The sequence below is a fragment of the Mytilus galloprovincialis genome, chromosome 10 (assembly GCF_965363235.1).
Source record: "Mytilus galloprovincialis chromosome 10, xbMytGall1.hap1.1, whole genome shotgun sequence".
NCBI classification, from domain to species: Eukaryota; Metazoa; Mollusca; class Bivalvia; order Mytilida; family Mytilidae; genus Mytilus; species Mytilus galloprovincialis.
The window spans coordinates 18,346,504-18,368,058 of record NC_134847.1 but is presented as its reverse complement, the minus strand read 5'-3'; the positions used below and the strand labels follow the sequence as shown (position 1 = coordinate 18,368,058).

Here is a 21,555-nt window from a genome sequence, read left to right as displayed (position 1 = left end):
TGGATTCTATTATATTGTTTTGTATTTCTACTAGCTCTAGTTTTTCAGTGTCAAAATTTTCCTTTAATTAAAATGTTGGTGTAGCTAGTTGTTGAAAATGCTATTGTGTCTGTTTGTTTTGTTCACGCATTGGTGACAATATAATGGAATTTGATGCGACTGTCATACAAGTGAGAGGTTTAGCTAGCTATAAAACCATGTTCAATCTACCGTTTTCTACATTTGAAAATGCCTGTACCAAGTCAGGAATATGACAGTTCTTTTCCATTCGTTTTGGATGCGTTTTGTTATTTGATTTTGCCATGTTATTATAAACTTTCCGAATTGATTTTCCTCTGAGTTCAGTATTTTTGTGATTTTACTTCTTGCCAGATGTTCATTATGCTTGGTCCATCTTCTGCAGTCTTTTCATTCAGTTTCAGTATCTTGGTGTTAATAAGTGGTGTTTTTCTTTGCATGTTGATAAGCTTGTAAAAAAGTTTTGTATCTGCATTTGAAGCTTTCATAACTTTTCCCGCTGTTGATTCTCTCTGAGAGGCATAAGTCTTGTCTTTGTGCTTTTCGAAGTATTCTCTTTGCAGCTGTCATTTTGAGTTTGAGCTCATTCACTTCTTTCTTGAGGTGATCCATGATGCCTCCATACTTTTTATGCATATTTTGATAGCTTTGATGCCTTATCTATTTGTTCATTCCATATCGCCTTTCTTTTGATTTGATTTTGATTTTTCTTCTATACTTTGGGATTGCCGCTTCTCCGGCTTTATGTAGCAATTTTTCTAGATTTCTTATATCTTGCTCAATGATTCCTTTTGATTTTTTGCATGAGTTTTGGTTGATCTTTATTGAAGAATTCCTTATGAATTTGATGGTCACAGTCAGTCCATTTAGGTTTAGCTATGATAGTTGTTGCGTTTTCCCTGACTTTTTCAGTTGGCTATTCATTGTTTCGTCAAGAAACTATTCATAGAGATAGGAAAAATATCCGTTTTATGTTGTGCTGTCGTCGATACTGACGCGTTACATGTATTTGTACTCTGTCTACTCTGGGAAAAGTATTCAAACAGTACCCCGGTACGTATGTTGCTGATGTACCTCATAGTAGCAGTAAGGTCTAGATCACTCGCCTGCTGATTGAGCACCTGTTGATATAGCACCATCAGCTGGCGATACGGCACTTTATTTTTGGAAAATTTGATTTGCCTCCCTTTGCACAGTGTCTTAAGTTTTTAGAGAAAAACTATTATTGATATAATTCAACTAATTGCCAAAAAAACATTGTGTTCTTCCACACCCATTTTTAAACATAATAAAATATATCCACAAATGTGTATTTTCACAAACAGATCTAATTTACATTTATTTTATTTTCATTTTAACATAATTTAAAATGTTTTGTCGGGATTTATTTGAATATATACCTTTGAAAATGTAAGTATTTTTTAATTGGCTTTGTAGTATCTCCTTTAGATTTAAATAATATGTAAACTATAAGCTAAAAGAATAAGATTTAATTTTCGTTCTAAATATTTTTCATATAACTCACCAATAACGATGCTGTCATATATATATGAATGAAGTTCTGGATGGGATTGTTACATATATTAGTCTAAGAGAATAATAATAATCTTTATTTGTCATATAAGTAACATTCTACTTCAACTTAACTTGTGACATAAACAAAAGTAACAACAACAATAAAATAACTGAGTTGAACACACACATATCTATATATATACAAGTAAAACTAACTAAGAGTCCCCTGTCCTCAGCTTTAAAGACTGTTTTATAAAGGAACCTGTTGTTTCACTTGGTTTATATTAGAAGGATTTAGTAGGACTACTAGTTTTAGAGTATCAGATAGATTTATCTATTGCCATGTCATTAAAAAGTTTTATACGTAAAACATTATTAATTTGACAGTAGAGGAGAAAGTGATTTTCATCTTCTAAGGTTTTACAAGTTGGACATGTTCTATTGTCTCGAGGTATTTTTAGATATCTGCCCATCTCAATGAGCAAATTATGGTCACTAATTCTAATTTTGGTAAATAAACGTCTAATTTCAAAATTTGGATATTTTAGATAAAATTCTTGGTCTTGTTTGATTTTAATAATTTTGTAAAGAAAAAGTTTTTTTTTTTTCGTTCAAACTGTTTATTTTATTTTCCAGTAGTTCTGAATAAAAGTTGCTTGTAATATTCTTGATCCAAGGATTTAGTTTGTTAACTTGTTTCATATTTTAACAGGACATTATTTTTTGTATATCAATATTCAGTTCTTGTGTTGAATCTTTGATAAAAGTGGACCAAGTATAAATTCCTTGTGAATCAAGGTGTTTACTTAATGTATAACTTTCTTTTAGTAATGGGTTTATGTTTTCAGTATTTAATCTAGCCCAAAAAAGAATTGCTTGTGTTTTTATATATTTTTCTAGTTGTCTACCAAGTTCAGCTTTAACACCTAAATTAGCAGATGTTTTTTTTAGTACCTAGAATATATTTACAGAAATTAACATGAACCTTTTCGAAGGGAGTCTTATCCAAATATTGAAAATTATCTATATCTTTGTTTTGGGATTTTAATCTGCCTTTTGCTCTATAATAAGATTGATATGTATCCATGTATGATATTTCAGCAATATATGTTAAAATTGGTTTTATAAGAGAATCAAAAAGATTACAGGATACATTAACAGGGAAATTTCCCAAAAAGGCTGCATGTGTTTTTAATGAAAACAGAGCTTTCCTAGCTCTTTTGCCTAAATCTGTTAAACTTGCATTTAGATTTCCATTATTTTTTATCAGAGTGCCCAGACATTTATACTCAGTAACGTTATCATTTTTTTCATTGTTGAACCTTACAATGTATGGTTCCAGTTTTGTAGTTCTTTGTTCAATGATCATCGTTTTTGTTTTTTTAGTATTTATACATAACTGCCATTTTTCACAGTAATTTGATAAGTTATTTAAGCTATTTTGAAGACCTTCTTTACTTTCAGATAAAATTATAAGGTCATCGGCAAACAAAAGACTTCCTATATCAGAATTTATTATTCTGATGGGTTTTGAACCTTTATGGTCAAAATTTTCAACTATGTCATTAATAAATAAATTGAAGAGTGTGGGACTAATACTGTCCCCTTGTTTTACTCTTCGGTCAATGGGAAAGAATCTAGAATGTTTATCATTATATTTTAAAGATGTTTCAGTATGAATAAACTGTTGTTTTATTATTTCAAACATATGTTTCCCTACACCCATTATAGCTAGCTTATAAAGCATTCCAATTCTCCAAAGGGAATCAAAAGAATTTTTAAGATCTACAAAACAGACATAAAGTTTTCTTTTATTTTTATGAATATATTTATCAATCAAAGTTTTGAGGATAAATACACTGTCTGCAGTTCTATGATTACCTCTAAATCCAAACTGGGCATTAGTTAATTTTTTTCCCATAGTTTTAATCATTCTTTGATTTAAGATACTGCTAAATATAAGATTTCTTGCATTTGTCACCAGAAAATTAACATTAAAACAAACATAAGAACAAGAAGGTAAGATGTCTGTTTGCAAATAATGTTGTAAATCAACCAAATCAACTTCTTTTGAATTAATCTTTTAGACATACTTTTTCAGACATTCATCGATGTATTAGTATAAAAAAAGAAGATTTGGTATGATGGCAAATGAGACAACTCTCCACAAGATGACACACAAATTAACAACTACAGATCACTGTTCGGCCTTCAAAAATGAGCAAAGCCCATACCGCATAGTCAACTATAAAAGGCTTCGAAATGACAATGTAAATTCAAACGAGAAAACTAACGGCCTTATTTATGTACAAAAAAAGAACGAAAAACAAAAAGGTAACACATCAACAAACGACAATCATTGAATTTCATGCTCCTGACTTGGAACAGGCACATACACACATAAATAATGTGGCGAGGTTAAACATGTAAGCAGGATCCAAACCCTCCCCTAATTAGGACTGGTATAACAGTACAACATAAGAACGAACTATAAAAATCAATTGAAAAAGGCTTAACTCGTCAGATGAACAAAAATACAAATGGACGTGGCCGGGTACTTGTACATCCCACAACAAAATAGACACTAGGTACAGATCTGAGAGTACTCGCAGTTAACTGACAACTAGTTCAAAGCCACTAACAACTAATGAAAAAAATCATGCATCTAAAACTTGATTATCAATCCGTAAACATCCAACATCCAATAGATTTAGTGTAAAGTCGCCATTAACCGCTTCGATATACTTACACACATTTGCAGGGCAAACTATAATTTGGGATAGTTGATACACAAAGAGAGAGTATGATTGGCATACTAGTATTAAAGAGATTAACATATTGAAGGAAACTGTTGAAATGATTCAAGCATCAGTGTTAAACTTCCTTTACAATGGTTAAAAGTTCATAACTTTCTGTATGGAGAATACCAGTCGAATTCTGAAAAATTATCTGGCAATTTCCAACTCAAAGTTGTTCCAGTTTCATTCTTAGGTGTTCCTTTCAAAACTGATAATGAAGTTTTAAAAACAAAGGGGTCAATTAAACAAGAAGCACTTGACAAGAGCTAAGGTTTGATCACACCAGCTGATAATTATAATATTATAAAACCCATTCAACAATCTGATCATTACATAGTAGAACATATCATTAGTAGTCCACTCAACAACCGTTTTACCTACAAACTCTCAGCCTGATCATTTGTACTCTTTTGACAGAAACCTTGAAGCAAAAGTTTTCCCTGATGACAGTGTTAAAAAAATGCCTTCACCTTAGGTCATTATCATAAGCAAAGATTACTTCATATTAGATAGGAGTTGGGCAAATGACAAGTTTTATCTATTCTTTGCGTTCGATAAAATCATGTAAGAAAGGATTTTGAATTATCCAAATATATCTACATTGTCAAATGCTAACAGACTTGGCAACGAAACAACTAAAAAAGTGTCTAAGTAAAAAAATTTATATGATAAATACAGTCAAGTTTTATCAGCAACTGTTACGGGCAACAGAGCATTTTGGAGGAAAAAACGGTTAGTTAAAATTGCTATGGTTGAAATATACCTCTTGCAAACAAATTTGTTACTTTAATTACGAATGACAATTGAAGAGAGATGAAAGCAATAATGTATTAGTATGACAATCCACAATCAATTCTACATCCAGTAAATAAAACAGAATATTTCTTCAAATGTTTTAAATCATTTCAACAATTATTTTTTTGCGCTTCGTCTGTATTTGGAGAAGTAAAACATCACTGGTGTATTATAAAAAAATAAATAAAAAAAATAATTGTTTTCATGACAACGTATATCAAAATTTCAAATGATGGTTGTTCCAAAAATTATTGAATTTTATCGAATGAGATTGATAGAAAATATGAAGAGATGATTTAAATGGAAACCAGTGTATTGTATTGCACACCCGTCTCTTTCCGTCGCTGTGGAATAAAAAAAGATACGGTAACATAAACGATAGGATGAATATCAATCTATACAAAAACATTTATTATTATAGCACAAAAGAAGCCAACAAAAAATAATAACTATAGATGAGATTACAGAAACGCCACCTGCAGTACCAGAGAGATCTTGGTTTTGTTTCTGTAGCAGCATACTGTGAAATTTGATAAATTGTTGTAATATACGGCAAATATTTATTTCAAATTACACTGTACGTGACTTCATGTAAAAAAGAGTATAACTTTAAAATGCTTGTGCTTTTAAACATATTTGAAATAAAGTCATCGTCCTAGTCTGGATTTTGTAGATAGGCATGCACGAAAAAAATCATTTGAAACATAGTCTTCTTTGACTTCCCGTAAAATGTCTCTGTCTTTGGCATCTGCTACCAATTTCTGAAATGCCTCGTTTTCCTGAAACCACAAAAGAAATACTCATAATTATAGACATAGAGAACATTGGCAACCTTACAGACTTGCAAAAGAGAGTTGCAACCCTAGTTTTAATAAATTTGTCAGTTGTAAATAGTTATCAAAGGTACCAGGATTATAATTTAGTACGCCAGACGCGCGTTTCGTCTATATAAGACTCATCAGTGACGCTCATATCAAAATATTTATAAGGCCAAACAATTACAAAGTTGAAGAGCATTGAGGATCCAAAATTCCAAAAAGTTGTGCCAAATACGGCTAAGGAAATCTATGCCTGGAATAAAAAATCCTTAGTTTTTCGAAAAATTTAAACTTTTGTTAACAGGAAATTTATAAAAAAATGACCACATTATTGATATTCATGTCAACACCGAAGTGTTGACTACTGGGCTGGTGATACCCTCGGGGACGAAACGTCCACCAGCAGTGGCATCGACCCAGTGGTGTAAATAGTTATCAAAGGTATCAGGATTATAATTTAGTACGCCAGACGCGCGTTTCGTCTATATAAGACTCATCAGTGACGCTCATATCAAAATATTTATAAAGCCAAACAATTACAAAGTTGAAGAGCATTGAAGATCCAAAATTCCAAAAAGTTGTGCCAAATACGGCTAAGTAAAACATTTAATTGTCAATAGCTAATGGCCATGCTTAAATTGTGACTGCTTTACATCCATTTCCACTGAACTAGTTTACATTATTGTTTAGGGACCAGCCGAAGCAAGCCTCCGGGTGCGGAGGTTTCTCGCTGCATTGAAGATCCATTTGTCGGCTTTGTCTGTCGTCTGCTGTTTGGTCGGGTTGTTGTCTCTTAAACACATTCCCCATTTCCATTCTCAATTTTATAATCCAATCCAAAATAATCACCAGAACTCCCAATTATACACACATTATCATACAACCAATATTCTACTGGAAAAATTCAAAACATAATAGTTTAAAGTGTTTAACATAATGCACACATTTACAAATGTCGTATACATCATGCACATATTTACCTCAGATAGCGCATCAAGGTTTCCAACAACGTATAGTGCACTCCTAGCTCTTGTTAAAGCCACATTCAATTCCTTATGACATGACAGAAATCTAATTAAAAAAAATTTCTGTATTACCATCAAAAGAAGAGTTAATATAAATTAAAAAAAAAACAACAGTAATGCTATTGCATTTCTAAAAAAAAAATGATTGAATGTTAAATCTAATATTTTGACAAAATGTGAGAAATAATTACTCCAAAAACTATTAACCACACCCAAATTTTCAAATATGTCCCCCTAGCACTTCTTAAGTGGTCATCGTTATTTAATTTTGAGTTCCCCGTAGGAGTTGGTGACATAATTTTGAACGATTACACTATAGTGATGATTTCTGTAACAACTTGTCTATCTCCGATGATTTACATCTTCAACAAACTATAGGTCACTGAGTTTGTGGTATTATTTAAATGTTGTTATGGTATTCACCCTATGTGCCAAACTTAATCGTCTCGAATCTAAACATGATGGGAATACATTTTACCAACACCATGAAAAATATTACATCTACACCGAATTTCTCAAAATGATTATACAATACAATATAACAAAGAACAACGTATTCGGGTATCAACGCTACTGTTATAGTCGAAAAAAAGACGCGTTAAAATATACGAAAGATAGGCACATAAACGTTAAATTTATTTTCCTAATCTAGTGATGGTGACTGGGATGGAGATATGTCTTATTGACACTTACAATATATATCATCTTCTTATATCTAATGAGTCTAGAATTAAAACATACGATTAATTTGATAAATTCTGTGTATGTAAATGAAAACATGTACCTATAGTATACATGAAGCAAACCTTTCTGCTCTGAAGAGTAATGCAAAATTATAAAAGACGCTGTTAAAAGCCTGATTTCACTTCATTGTCAGTAATGTGAATGATCCTTTAAAAATTATTCAATCACTTTAATTTTGGAAGCAATTAGTCAGTGTTTTACCAAAATAAGTTTGAATAAGATAAAAACCAAACATAATGTTATGTTCAATCTTATTCAAATATCTTAAATATGAAAAATCATAAGATAATGCTGTACAGTAGAAATAAAGATAGATAAGTAAGGCTCATAGCTAGTGGATACACGTTTAAGAACCTATACTGCAAGTCAAAGCTAATAATTTCCTAAGGTCAGATATTGGTGAATAAAGTTATAATGGTAAGTATGCATACTTACCCATTTTTATCAGTGCTGCTTCCTGCGCAAAATAAGATAATGATTTCTTTAGAACGACCCTGAAAACCATTTACGGTGTCCACTTCCATGTTTTCAAGTTTGCTGTAATGTTAGTTAAATAAATAAAACTACCAAATATAAAGATATGCAATAATCAATAAAAAAACAGGAGTGTTCATACACAACGAAAAGAGTTGATTGTAAAACCAAAATCATCATATCGTTGTTTTCTGGTAAAAAGGAACAAACGTCTTTTATGTGATTAAAAAAAAGATGCTTCAGCTTCTTATATTGTATGTCTCTATACTGTATATATTTAATATCAATATTCAAAGTTGTCTGACGATTTAGTAATAAAATCTTTTAAAAATCCCACAACTTTTTTTTATTAATTATCAAATCTTTATCTGCAGTATTTCTGTTTAGAAAAGTAAAAAAATACTTAAAAATACTATTTTAATAAGATTGATGAATAGACAACATCTATTAGTATACAACAATGAAAGTTGATTTTTTTATTTCAATAATATATAAATAAACTTACATGTTAGCTAAGCCTTCTTTGATTTTGCTTACTTCATCAGAGGATGTTATTATCCCAAAGTCTTTTTTGGTTAGTCTGGTATTTTGTAGCACTGAGTACAGTAACTCACATAATGATACGGTTATATCGACTGATGTAACTGTTTGTGCTCTAAAACAAAAATAAGTTTGATTTGAATATACGATGAAAAATAGCCTCGTTCTATTCTTGACTTTTTGAAACAACTTGATCACGGGTCCGTGACTGATTAAAGTATCTTTCCCTCACATTAGGCTTAAAAGGACTATCACCTCCGAGGATATATACAAACAAATGATAACAATCAGCAGATGTGCTATGTCGCAGATTTTGCTTAAATTTTGAATTTGCTCGTTGAACTGCAATTGAAAATCGAAAAATATAGATTATAACTGTTTGAACTGTTTGGTGTCTTTAAATGTCAGCTGTGTTTGTACGATGTTACGAACAGGTGTATTTAGAGCTTAAGTGTGCTATTATTCCTGTTTCGAGCCTTAAAAACTATTTGATTAACATATGGTTTTTTTAATGAAAAATCAATGGAGTAGACATAAGAGACTGAGGTTTTCCGCCAATTTCTATAAAAATGTTCACCAATTTAAACAATTCAATCGGAAATATTTCTAAAGATAAATAGAATAAATGCATATTTTTTTTCGAGTTGTAGTTCATTAAGCTAGAGATGTATTCAAAAGCTTTTGGAAATCTGTGCAATAGCCCGTTTACTGCATTCTGACTTAACGTATATCCGGTAAATTGATTAAATATCAAAGTCAGAATTAAAGTACGTTGTTGAGTTCTATGCAGATGTATTGTTTTTGGGTAGATCTAAAATTAAACGCTTAACACATTTGATCTTTGTGTTGAACATGCTCATGCATAAATAGACATTAAATTAAAATTTAAAATTAATAATGGATTTTGAAATGACATTACCCTTTTGCTAATCGATGCTTAAATATTCTTCACCCAAAAAGTGATTTCAATATTTGTTGTTTAGTTTTCAACATGATACCTTTCTACTTCAGGAATATATAACTTAAGCTTTTTTTTGGCAAAACTTTAAGGAATATTTGGTCCTCAATGCTATTCAACTTCGTACTTTATTTGGCCTTTTTTTTAACCTTTTTTCGAGCGTCACTGATGAGTCTTTTGTAGTGGTATCTATGATGAGTTCATTTCCTTCTTGTTAACCTAATGATTATGTATTAATACAAATAAAAGCCTATATCAAGTAGATTAAGTATATTACGTATCATGATTCTATTTTAAATAACAAGGCCCAAATTATCCAAAGTTGCATCTGTAATACTTGACATTTATAACAATAATTGATTTAAAAAGTAAAATCACAAAAACACTGAACTTAGAGGAAAATCAATTCGGAAAGTCCATAATCACATGGCAAAATCAAATAACAAAACGCATCAAAAACAAATGGACAAGAACTGTCATATTCCTGACTTGGTACAGGCATTTTTAAATGTAGAAAATGGTGGATTAAACCTAGTTTTATAGCGCTAACCATCTCACTTTGATGACAGTCTTTCTTTTCAAATAACAAACGAAATTCAAATAATTGCTACTACATGGATTTGTCATATAAAACACTTCTTAACAAAAATACTGAAGTTCAAGTTAAATTCAAAATAAGGAATAAAAGAAGAAACACGAAAAATGCGAACACTCGACTATATCAACCTAATGTTATATAGTTGACTTGGTTAAAACAAATGCTTAAATGGTAGGTTAACCAGCTAACTAATTTATGTAGACGAAACGCGCGTCTAGCGTCTAGCGTACTAAATTATAATCCTGGTACCTGATAAGGTTTTATAACAATTATATTTAATTGTTTGGTTAAATTGACAATCCTACGCGAGCAATCGAAACAGACATAACTGTTAACTGAGATCATAACTAGGATCAAGAAGCCAAAGTTGTGTTAAAATACATCATAACAAAAATGCTTTTGTAGGTGACAGTTAATATGATTCATTTTGTTGAAATATGTAGACAGATTTACATTTCTCGTTAAGATACATATTAAGTAAGATATAAATACGAGTGTACACAAAACAGAAAGAAAACACACATTAAAAGTGCATAATATGTCTGAAAAACCAAATTTTGATGCCCTAATACCGATCCACTACAGAATGAACATAAAGCATAGGAACAAGTAATAAAAAACTGAAAAAAGTCAATGAAATGATAAACACCTAAAATTCTTAACTCAAGACTTCAGGCTGTATGAAGTTGGAATCTTATACTGAGTATTTCTTATTAAATTTTGGTCCTTTTCGAAATTTTATTTTAGAAAAAAGACAATAGGTCTTTGACAAAATCGTAAATATTTGCTCAAACACCAATGATGGTTAACAATGTCCTGAGTAGGAGCTGCAAGAGCTCTTGAATATCGTATAAGTTTAGAAATATATATGGAGATGATGTTTGTATAATACTGCTGACGTCAGGAAATCTTGAAGTCTTAGAATTGAAATCGTCTAATTTGTCAACGACTTTGGATCTGAGATGACAGCTGGAGTCAAATTCAAGGTATTAGTCTTAACATGAGGTGTGGGGGGGGGGGGCTGTGTTTTGGGTTTCTTTAGTCTCTATTTCACGAGGATAAATCCCAGTGCTTTTCCTAAAAATTTCTTAATTAACTCCGACTGAAATAAAAATAAGAAGTGCTCAGCGCCGGCGCGCAAGTGGTTTATATAGCCTGCTGGAAAATCTTACATTCAAATTCAACAAATTTGTAGTCAATTTGGAACTCCAGCAAACTCATAAATTATTTTATAGTCCTTTCTTAAAAGTCCGAATTCGAAGAAAAAGTGCAAAGCATTTCATGCAAAAACGATGATGAAACATTGCAACATGAAGTAAAAATTAAAAGCAACACCAGTCCAAATATATTATATTAACAGTGCACATAAACCATGATGATCGTACATAACTTGATTTCAATACGTATAAAAACTTACCAATTAAAGGAAAACTATAAACAAAACGATATATATAAGAACTAGGAACAACGCACAGTTGAACACACGAGTAAATGACAACCAGAATAAGTTTGGACAAAATGAGTGTCAGACAACAGTTAAGGCAGAATGTGACAGGCTACCCAAATAAAAACAAAACGCCATGATAACCACTTTGTTTTAATAAAAACATGCCTTTTGATTACATATGTCGTTCAGTAGTTATCTCATTGGTGTTTGCTTTCAATCTTATTAATTGTAATGCGTTTACCTGGTTTGTATTTAGTCGATATTATCCAATTGAGGGATCAAGAAGAAGTGAAAAGGTCCAATTTCATCTTTAACATACATTGTAACTATATATTATGTATATCACAAGAAAACATTTCAATGAACCTACCGAGAAACTTATAATTAATTCCAACATTTGATAAAAAAAGTTTCCTGTTATGCCTTTTAAACTGGAACTTCCATTTCCTCTACAATGAACAGTCCAGACATTTTATGAAAACTATCAATAGGTATATTTAAATAAGGAAGAAGGCTATTTTCCGCCTTTTATCGTCAGATGTATAACATTTAAAATTGTAATCATACTGTTTTAAAATATTTTCATACCTTTCTATATTAAAGACAATATAAGGTTTCAGGTTGAACATTTTAGACCTCTCTTTCAGATACCTAAAATATAATTTTAAATATAAATTTGCAATGCGATGTCAATCAAGAAAATTATAAAATTCGTGTTAAGATTATATCAATGATTGGATCAAAACTTGTAAATAACTTTTCTATGATTATCTGTGTTATTGTGAGAGATAAAGAATTAATGAATAATAAATGAGATATAGAAAATCTACTTATTTAAACAGAAGTTTATGAAATCGAAATATCAATGTCAATTTTCAAATACTTACAGTTAAAAAATATTCTGAAAGGAGAGATCTTCATCTTCAAGAAAATATGGTTTTGAATTTTATTTGATACACCAAATGAACCAAAAAGGTTGTTGCGCAGTTATTTAATCTTGTATACCTGTGTGTATCTATGTGTTGACCATAGAACATTTCACTTGGAAACTTTGCAATTTCTGGGTGACTTCTGTATTGGGTTTTTAATACCAAAACAGTGTTTTTATCTCCATGAAATCTGAAGTGATCACACAATCTTTCGAATAGCGATTGGCCAAAACTGTGGTCTCTAGATGGCTACAAAAGAAAGACAGTAAATAAACCATGGCGCATGGCACGAGTAATTAGATATTGAAGTAAAATTGCTAATAATAAAGATAACTTCAAAAAGATTCGTGACTTGCTTTTCCTATAAATCCCTTATCCACTTCTTGTACATAACTCTTATTTCTACAGCTAGTCAGTGGTCACAAAGCTATCAAATGTTTCTATTGATTAACCAAAAAGTATTTATCAGACAAACACGTGTATTTGTTTATAAGACTAATCATAATCAAAGCTCATTGTCAGTTCAAGAAAACATGCTTATTTTGTGGTGTTTGAACATGAAGCAGTAATAAAACAGCTGAAAATGAAATTTAGATGCTTGTGTATTGTGCTACATAAAAGAAGTGAATTTACCATAAGTAGTCTTTTAAACAATTGCATCATGCTTACATGTATGTCGATCTAAATACCTTGGATTTTATTTTCGGTGCAAGCTGTTCTAGATCACCAGCCATGATAAGTTTGCTTGGTCCGTATTGTAGAGGAAGGAGAGTTTCCAACTCTGATGCTTGTTGAGCCTGTAAAGTGAAGCTTGTGTGTAAGGTTGATATGTATTCTATCGTCTGATGACAAATGGTAAAAGAGTTAAATAAAACTAAATAAATGTAAAACTTAAGACTTAACATAATGTATAGAATATTTTTCGTTCTTATTCCCTTTTTTAACATAAATTCGTATTGATCCCAAGAAGAATGGCAGAAACTAAAGACTGAAACCAATGTATTGTTTGGTAACTGTAGCGTTATCTTAAACTTTACCTCATCCATGATCATGCATGTAAAAATCGATTTCCTGCAATTGTTCTTCACAGATGACAATACATTAAGGTACAACTGTTCTCCAAAAGATTTGAAAGTTCCACATATCACTTTCCCTTGTGACAAGACATCTCTTTCAAGTTTTTCTTCACTCATCTAAAATATTTAAATAGTTTCTTTTTGGTCATAAAGCGATTGAGAAACCAAACATTCATGTTTACTTTCAATACTGCAACATAAAATTGGCTTTTTCAATTACTAAATTTGTCAAATATTTTTGTTATTCATATAGTAGTGCCTTTGTGTCCTTAAAATTCTTTATAGACATTTGGTGTTTGTTAGTGTCTGTCATTTTTATTTTGGTTTTTGGCATGTGTCTTGACAATCGTATATCATTGAAGACATAGTATTGGTCACTAGAACTATTTTGATCTTTTGCTTTAGTTTGGTTGTACATATACGCCTGGTACCAAAGTAAAAAAATAGTTAAATATTAAAAAGAGCCACATAGTGGTATTCATCAGTATATGTATTTGCTGAACGTTCATTTGACAATTAAAGTGTAACTTAATTACTAAAAAAACGATTCGTCCATTATAATTGTTTCATATTTTTTTGAATTTTGAATATATTCATAATTTTTCACCCACATATGAATCTGTATTGATTCATTATTTGGTTGTCTTACGTTATGATATATTATATCCATACAAGAGATTGAACAATTTACTTTGGAAAAGGTTCAATAACGTTGTCAAGGGTCAATCATTCGAGTTGATTCAATAATGTGTACGTTAAAGAAAATAAACAATCGACAGACAGTTATCTAGACACATTATTCCTACTCCAAGCGACCATCATCTGCTCTAAAACATTAACACCAAGCACTGGGATAAAAGTAACAAGCCGAAGAACCAATCTATCTTCATTAACTCATAAGGCGAAACCACTTACACGAAACTACTCATATTATACGTTTTGTTCGTTTTTAGTCATGATAGTTGTTACAAATTTGTGTAAATGACGAAGGGGTGTTAATTTATTAATATTTACCTGATGAATCAATTCATTGCGTTTCTTTGAAAGTTGATTTATTTCAATTTTCTTCTGAAATGTAAGAATAATATCAATTAGGTACGCTCTTTATATTTATCATTCTGAAACAATGTGAGTACATTATTTTGTTCCTTAAGTATAAACTATAACAATATTTGAATTGGAATGAATTGTGAATTTAGTTTTTTTTAAAGAAACAAAAATTAAGGAATTAAAAAATACTACCTTCAGTCTTAAAAAATCTTTTAAAGTCTTATCATATCGATACAATTTTCATTTTGTAATGATATGTAAATGATTTGCAAATGTTAATTTACTGCAATTTGTAACTAGTGATATTATTTTATAAGTAAACGTACCTTTGCGTCTGTACCATGATCCGTTGCTTTAATAACGGCAATCTTTTCTTTCAATTGCTGAATTTCGTTCAACACACTACGTGTCGCAGTTTTCCTCTTATGATACTCTTTTTCTAGAATGTGAAATACTTTTTGTTTTTTTTTCAAACTATTCGTTAATATGCACATTTCTCATATATTACAATGGACATTATTTTGTTTCTTGATATATCTGATCAATGTCATTAAATTTGACAGTTTGATACCTCTCTATTGAATTTAAGCTTTGTTAGAATTTTAAACAGTTTTACATCTGAAGACACAAGAATAATAGTTTCTCTAATTCTTACACGATTTATCCCTTTCCTGACATGTTGATTATTTTTATTTAATCAACGTGTGGATCGTTTGATCTCAGTTCTTCATTGGTCAAAATTCGATTATGACGTCGAATTTTCTTGCTTTCCTCTGAATTTCCCTTTGTGACGGCACGAAAAAGACGACCTTGTATGATGACGTCACATAGAAAGAACACATCTTTTTGCAGATAATTTTAAAAGAAGTTTTGAATTTCATTGCATATTGTTTTAAAATCAATTTAGAGAAACAGATTCCACCAACAAAACTCGTGTAATACGATATTTATCCACTCTCGACAGTTAAATTTGGAAATTCACATGTCTCTAGTGGATAAATATCGTATCACACTCGATGCAGTGGTAGAATCTTTAAATAATCAGAAATTCAAATGACTTTGGTACATATTATCTATTCTAAAAATTTTTGTAAATCTAGATTTGTAAGTCATACAAACAGAAACAACTTACATGTACTGTGATCATTTTAACGCACAAGATAAGCTTCGTTTGTTTTTCTTTGAGTTTATATTACGATTGATTTGTTCATCGGTAAACTATTATTGTAAACTGCTGCACTATTTGGTTCTACATCAGGTGTCTTCAAACTTTGTCTGCGGTTAAAGATTTACGTTTGAGGCATATAAAAATAAAATTTTTTGATGTTCAATACTGACAAAGATATATGCCACAAGTGTGTCTCTACACTGCTGACAATATTAAATTGCTTGTGGTGTCAATTATTTTACGGATACTTGTCATTTTGATTGTCTGTGTGATGTTATTGCATGCATCTACTGCCGTGGACAAATGTTGTCTATAATATACTGACCTTTTCGTACGTGTGTCTTATGTGAGTACGCCTGAACATCTGGATGGTAGCTGCTATCATCTCCAATAAGTACTAAACCGGTTTCTAAAATATATAAGGTGACAACTTGAATCACATCTATATTTTTTTTGAAAAAATAGAAAAAATATACAATGCTTTTTTTCTTATTCTCATCGTGTAAAAACGGAAAATGCATTTAAACGTTATCGTCAACATTTCAATGTTTAACTAGTATTAAATGAACGGGAAAATAAAAGAAGTTCAAGTTGATCAGTTTATTTTACTTGATTACACTCGATATCGTCTTAATATTCTAAATATGTTTTTACGTTTCTTATGATTTTAATGTTTAAATTTGTCGAGATACTGACGTGTATACAATGTTCTCTTAAGATGGTGGATGTTTTTTAAGCGTAGTCGTGGTAGGGATTTGCAGAGGAATAACAACAGAAGTAAATGATAAACAAAACAACCAAACTTGTGTTGGACAAATAGGTAAACAGTTCCCCGCAGCGATTTGCAGATATTATATTCTCTCATTCTCGTAGTGACTAGAATCATATCAACGAAAACATATCAGAAGTAAAAAAATAAAAGAAAATAAGCATTCAAAACATAAGCCTCGTAAAAATTGCGAAAAAAAATAATATTGACAAAATCATCTAATAACAAATATTTTTTCGAAACAACGAAAAGACTTTAGTTCGAGTCAGTCAGATTAAATTTGTCGGATTTTTTTTTTTATTAAAAATAAAATTAACTAATTATATCTTTGGCAACACTCACTATTCAATTGAATTTTCTGTCTATCCCTAATCAACATTTTCATGTGATTTTCAACTGCTACTTCTGATGGAGCACACAGAGCAATGCAGCATTTGCCGCCACTTTGCTGAAATATGAAAATAGTGCGAGTAAAGTTACTTATGTAAATCATTTTAACAAGGAATTGAAGGTTATATAGGTATATGAAAAAAAATATTCAAATATTATACATATATATGTTTCACATTCCATAGAATATTTATTTCAAATATCACATCCACATAGGTATGCATTCAAATTGTAATAACATTCAATTTCTGGACTAAGTTCTTCATCTACGGGTGAAATTCTGAAGAGAAAAAGATTATTTTAATTTCCTCTTTAGTTATTATCTATGGAATAAATCTGAACTCCAATACCTTAAACTATAATTAGGTAGTTTGTGTAATGTGATTTACACACACAGACGATGCAGTTAGGGGCTTTATATTCCGCATGGAGATAGGGTAGGCAAAATCAAGGCCTTTAAGGATAGTTTTAGCATTAATTATAATGACTTTAATGTTTATGTATTTTTCTATTGATATGGCGATGTATTTGCCTATCAAACAATCTGAAACTAAAACCCTTTGTTTTTATTCCGTTTGGTATTTTACTATAACGATACGATAACCAAGATATATGTGTGTCAATATTTTTAACTAATAAATTCATTCACATACCTGAAATACTGTTTTTATTATACCAATAAGGATATCCGTTTTACCGGTCCCAAAAGGTCCTCGAATGAGACAAACACGGTTCTTTATATTTCTGTCCAAAATCATATCTGATGCATTTAATATTGCTGTTCTCTGTAAAGCGTTAAAATCGTTCTAAAATGTAATGGAAATGTCACTTTATAGCTTTATTTAAAAAAAGGTAAATATTGTTATTTCCATTTTGATGAATACGAATGATCAACAACATATGTGTTTGTACATTTTTGCTACAAAAGAAAGAAATTTCGAAAAAATGAAAAAATTATATATGAGATACGGAAAAGATGTAAAAGCTCAAATACGTTACAAGATTTAAAATTCCACCAAAACGACTAGAAGTCACAAACTATAAACCTTTCAATGAGCATGTCATAGAACAATATGAAAAAGAAAGATATCAGAGTGACATTCAAACTCATTTGTCAATAATAAACAGATAACGCCATGTCTAATAAAAATAAACAATAAACACACAATACAACAGAAACTAAGCAACACGTACCACAAACAAACTGGGGGTAATCTCAGGTGCTCCGGAAGAGTAAACAAACCAGATAATACGTCTTATTCAGTAGGTCACATTCAGAAAAAGGGTACGCGATTGAAGTAACGGCCAATCAATTCGTGATGGCTTTCGTACAACTGAGGAAGAGATGACATCAACATCACCACTTGGAACTCTTGGTTTAATGAAAGTGATCATAATGTTAATGTCATTCGGTTTTGATGTGCCAACATTCGTTATTTTTTGGTATTTGGCGTTTCTATTCTAATTTAATTTCTGGCTTTAACAACTTCGATCGAAGTTAACTCTAACTCAAAAACCACTATCCAAGAATGGTTATTCGACAACTGAAATCGAGCGATGACTACTCTGATTTGTAATATAATATACTACTTATCGATAAATATACCTTATTCACAAGAACATCTGAAGTCCTTTCATTGCGTTCCATAGAAATACTTTTGAAAATATCAATGTTGCCTGGTTTCAACACATGACGGATCAATTGTGTCTCGAACGATGTTGCCAAACCATCATATATTGAAAGGACATCCCTCAGAGAATGAACAAACTGAAAAGAAGATTTGTTTTATGATACTTACTAGTCTATAAATTTAACTTTTTAAGTTAATATCATGGAAAATATTTATTTACAACAAATTGAACTATAAAACCTCAATTTTCTTATTTGAAAAACAAATGTAAACAATATAACGTAACTCGGATTGACAAAACACATGTTGCTTTAAATAAAAAGTTACCCTCCTCATATCGTGTATCATTGTACGCTTTTAAAAACATGCATTCATAAATTCATTGCTTTAGAAATCTAGTCGAATATAATTGACTAGTTTATATCAAAACACTCAACAGTAGATAACCAGATGCTCCACAGGGCACAGCTTTATACGACCGCAGAGCTTGAACCCTGAACGGTTGGGGCAAGTATGGACACAACATTCAAGCTGGATTCAGCTCTAAATTTAGATTCTGATTAAATAGTTGACACAGCATAGGTTTCTGACACAGAATGAATGTGGTCTAATGAACTTAAAATTTATTTTTTGCCTTTGAGCAATTCACTATGCAGTTGAATATTAATCCTCTCAAAAATTTGTTTTAAGAAATTTTCTTTTTATTTATTAAATCTGAAATGAGAAAAATTGAACCCCCCCCCCCCCATTTTTTTTCACACCCCCCTTTCCCTTATTCCAAAACTGTACTCAATTCAAATTTCTAATGGATTTTGCAACAACTACTCATTTAAATACATCATAAACCAAGTGCTCCGCAGGGCGCAGCTTTATACGACCGCAGAGGTCGAACCCTGAACAGTTGGGGCAAGTATGGACAAAACATTCAAGCGTGATACAGCTCTGAATTTGGATTGTGATCAAATTTTTGACATTACATGGTTTTTTTTTTACACAAAACAAATGTCAAGATTTTACAAATCAATTAAAGATTTCTTCTTCAAACTTTTTAAATCTAAAATTAAATAGTTGACACAGCATAGGTTTCTGACACAGAATGAATGTGGTCTAATGAACTTAAAAGTTTTTTTTTGCCTTTGAGCAATTCACTATGCTGTTGAATATTAATCCTCTCAAAAAAATGTTTGAAGAAATTTTCTTTTTATTTATGAAATCTGAAATGAGAAAAATCTACCCCCCCCTTTTTCACATCCCCGTTTCCCTTTTTCCAAAACTGATATCAATTCAAATTTCTAATGGAGTTTGCAACAATAACTACTCTTTTAAATACTAAAATATAAAAATGTAAAATAAAGTGCTTGTTATCACTGAATGGTAAAGATTGGTTGGTAGTAAAAGTGAATATACATTGTTTCTTGTATAAAACAATAAAAAAAACTTCATCAGCAACATTTTATATTGGCAAATTGCCAATGAAGTTATTTACATAAAGTTATTGGCAAATAAAAATAGAAAATGACATCATAGTCATGTCTGGCAAATGTCCAACATACATTATCTAAAAACATTTTAGATAAGATAAGGAAAAAAGCTTCATCAGCAACATTTTATATTGGCAAATGTCCAATGAAGTTATTTACATAAAGTTATTGGCAAATAAAAATAAAAAATGACATCATAGTCATGTCTGGCAAATTTCCAACATATATTATCAACTACAATCTATACAAAGAAAGATAACTCCAATTGAACATTAATTGCTATTGCACAATATTGTGCAATTAGATATTTCTTGTTATTGTGCAATACTGTGCAATTGAAAATTTCTTGCTATTGCACAATACTTGATATGGAATCCTGATTTGGACCAACTTGAAAACTGGGCCCATAATCAAAAATCAAAGTACATATTTAGATAAAGCATATCAAATAAGCCCAAGAATTTAATTTTTGTTAAAATCAAACTTAGTTTAATTTTGGACCCTTTGGACCTTAATGTAGACCAATTTGAAAACTGGACCAAAAATTAAGAATCTACATACACAGTTAGATTTGGCATATCAAAGAACCCATGTATTCAATTTTTGATGAAATCAAACAAAGTTTAATTTTGGACCCCCATTTGGACCAACTTGAAAACAAGGCCAATAATTAAAAATCTAAGTACATTTTTAAATTCAGCATATCAAAGAACCCCAAGGATTCAATTTGTGTTAAAATCAAATTAAGTTTAATTTTGGACCCTTTGGACTTTAATGTAGACCAATTTGAAAACGGGACCAAAAATTAAGAATCTACATACATAGTTAGATTCGGCATACTGTTATAACCAAAACTCTGAAAATCAATCCCAACCTTCCTTTTGTGGTCATAAACCTTGTGTCAAAATTTCATAGATTTCTATTCACTTAAACTAAAGTTATAGTGCGAAAACCAAGAAAATGCTTATTTGGGCCCCTTTTGGCCCCTAATTCCTAAAATGTTGGGACCAAAACTCCCAAAATCAATCCCAACCTTCCTTTTGTGGTCATTAACCTTGTGTTAAAATTTCATTGATTTCTATTCACTTTTACTAAAGTTAGAGTGCGAAAACTAAAAGTATTCGGACGACGACGACGACGACGACGCCAACTTGATAGCAATATACGACCAAAAAATTAAAATTTTTGCGGTCGTATAAAAATTAAAATGTAAAAAAAGTGCTTGTTATCAATGAATGGTAAAGATTGTTTTAATTTATCAGTTGGTAGTAAAAGTGAATATACATTATATATTGTATAACACAATGATTTATGTTGATTCAACTACTATT

At 30.7% G+C, this 21,555-nt stretch overlaps 1 protein-coding gene across 1 annotated transcript in view; it reads right to left on the bottom strand.

The window, feature by feature from the left end:
• Positions 1–5,448: 5,448 nt before the first annotated feature.
• Positions 5,449–21,555, bottom strand: part of LOC143049961 (uncharacterized) — a 31,168-nt gene continuing 15,061 nt past the window's right edge. The window contains exons 12-25 of the mRNA XM_076223741.1: positions 18,719–18,880; positions 17,766–17,918; positions 17,065–17,170; positions 16,279–16,362; positions 15,112–15,224; positions 14,750–14,803; positions 13,697–13,852; positions 13,349–13,456; positions 12,736–12,908; positions 12,319–12,381; positions 8,693–8,842; positions 8,149–8,250; positions 6,925–7,015; positions 5,449–5,905 (exon numbers count right to left, since the gene is read on the bottom strand). Coding sequence (XP_076079856.1) covers positions 5,774–5,905; positions 6,925–7,015; positions 8,149–8,250; positions 8,693–8,842; positions 12,319–12,381; positions 12,736–12,908; positions 13,349–13,456; positions 13,697–13,852; positions 14,750–14,803; positions 15,112–15,224; positions 16,279–16,362; positions 17,065–17,170; positions 17,766–17,918; positions 18,719–18,880 — 1,647 coding nt within the window. The 3' untranslated portion in view covers positions 5,449–5,773. The remainder of the gene's footprint in view (positions 5,906–6,924; positions 7,016–8,148; positions 8,251–8,692; positions 8,843–12,318; positions 12,382–12,735; positions 12,909–13,348; positions 13,457–13,696; positions 13,853–14,749; positions 14,804–15,111; positions 15,225–16,278; positions 16,363–17,064; positions 17,171–17,765; positions 17,919–18,718; positions 18,881–21,555) is intronic.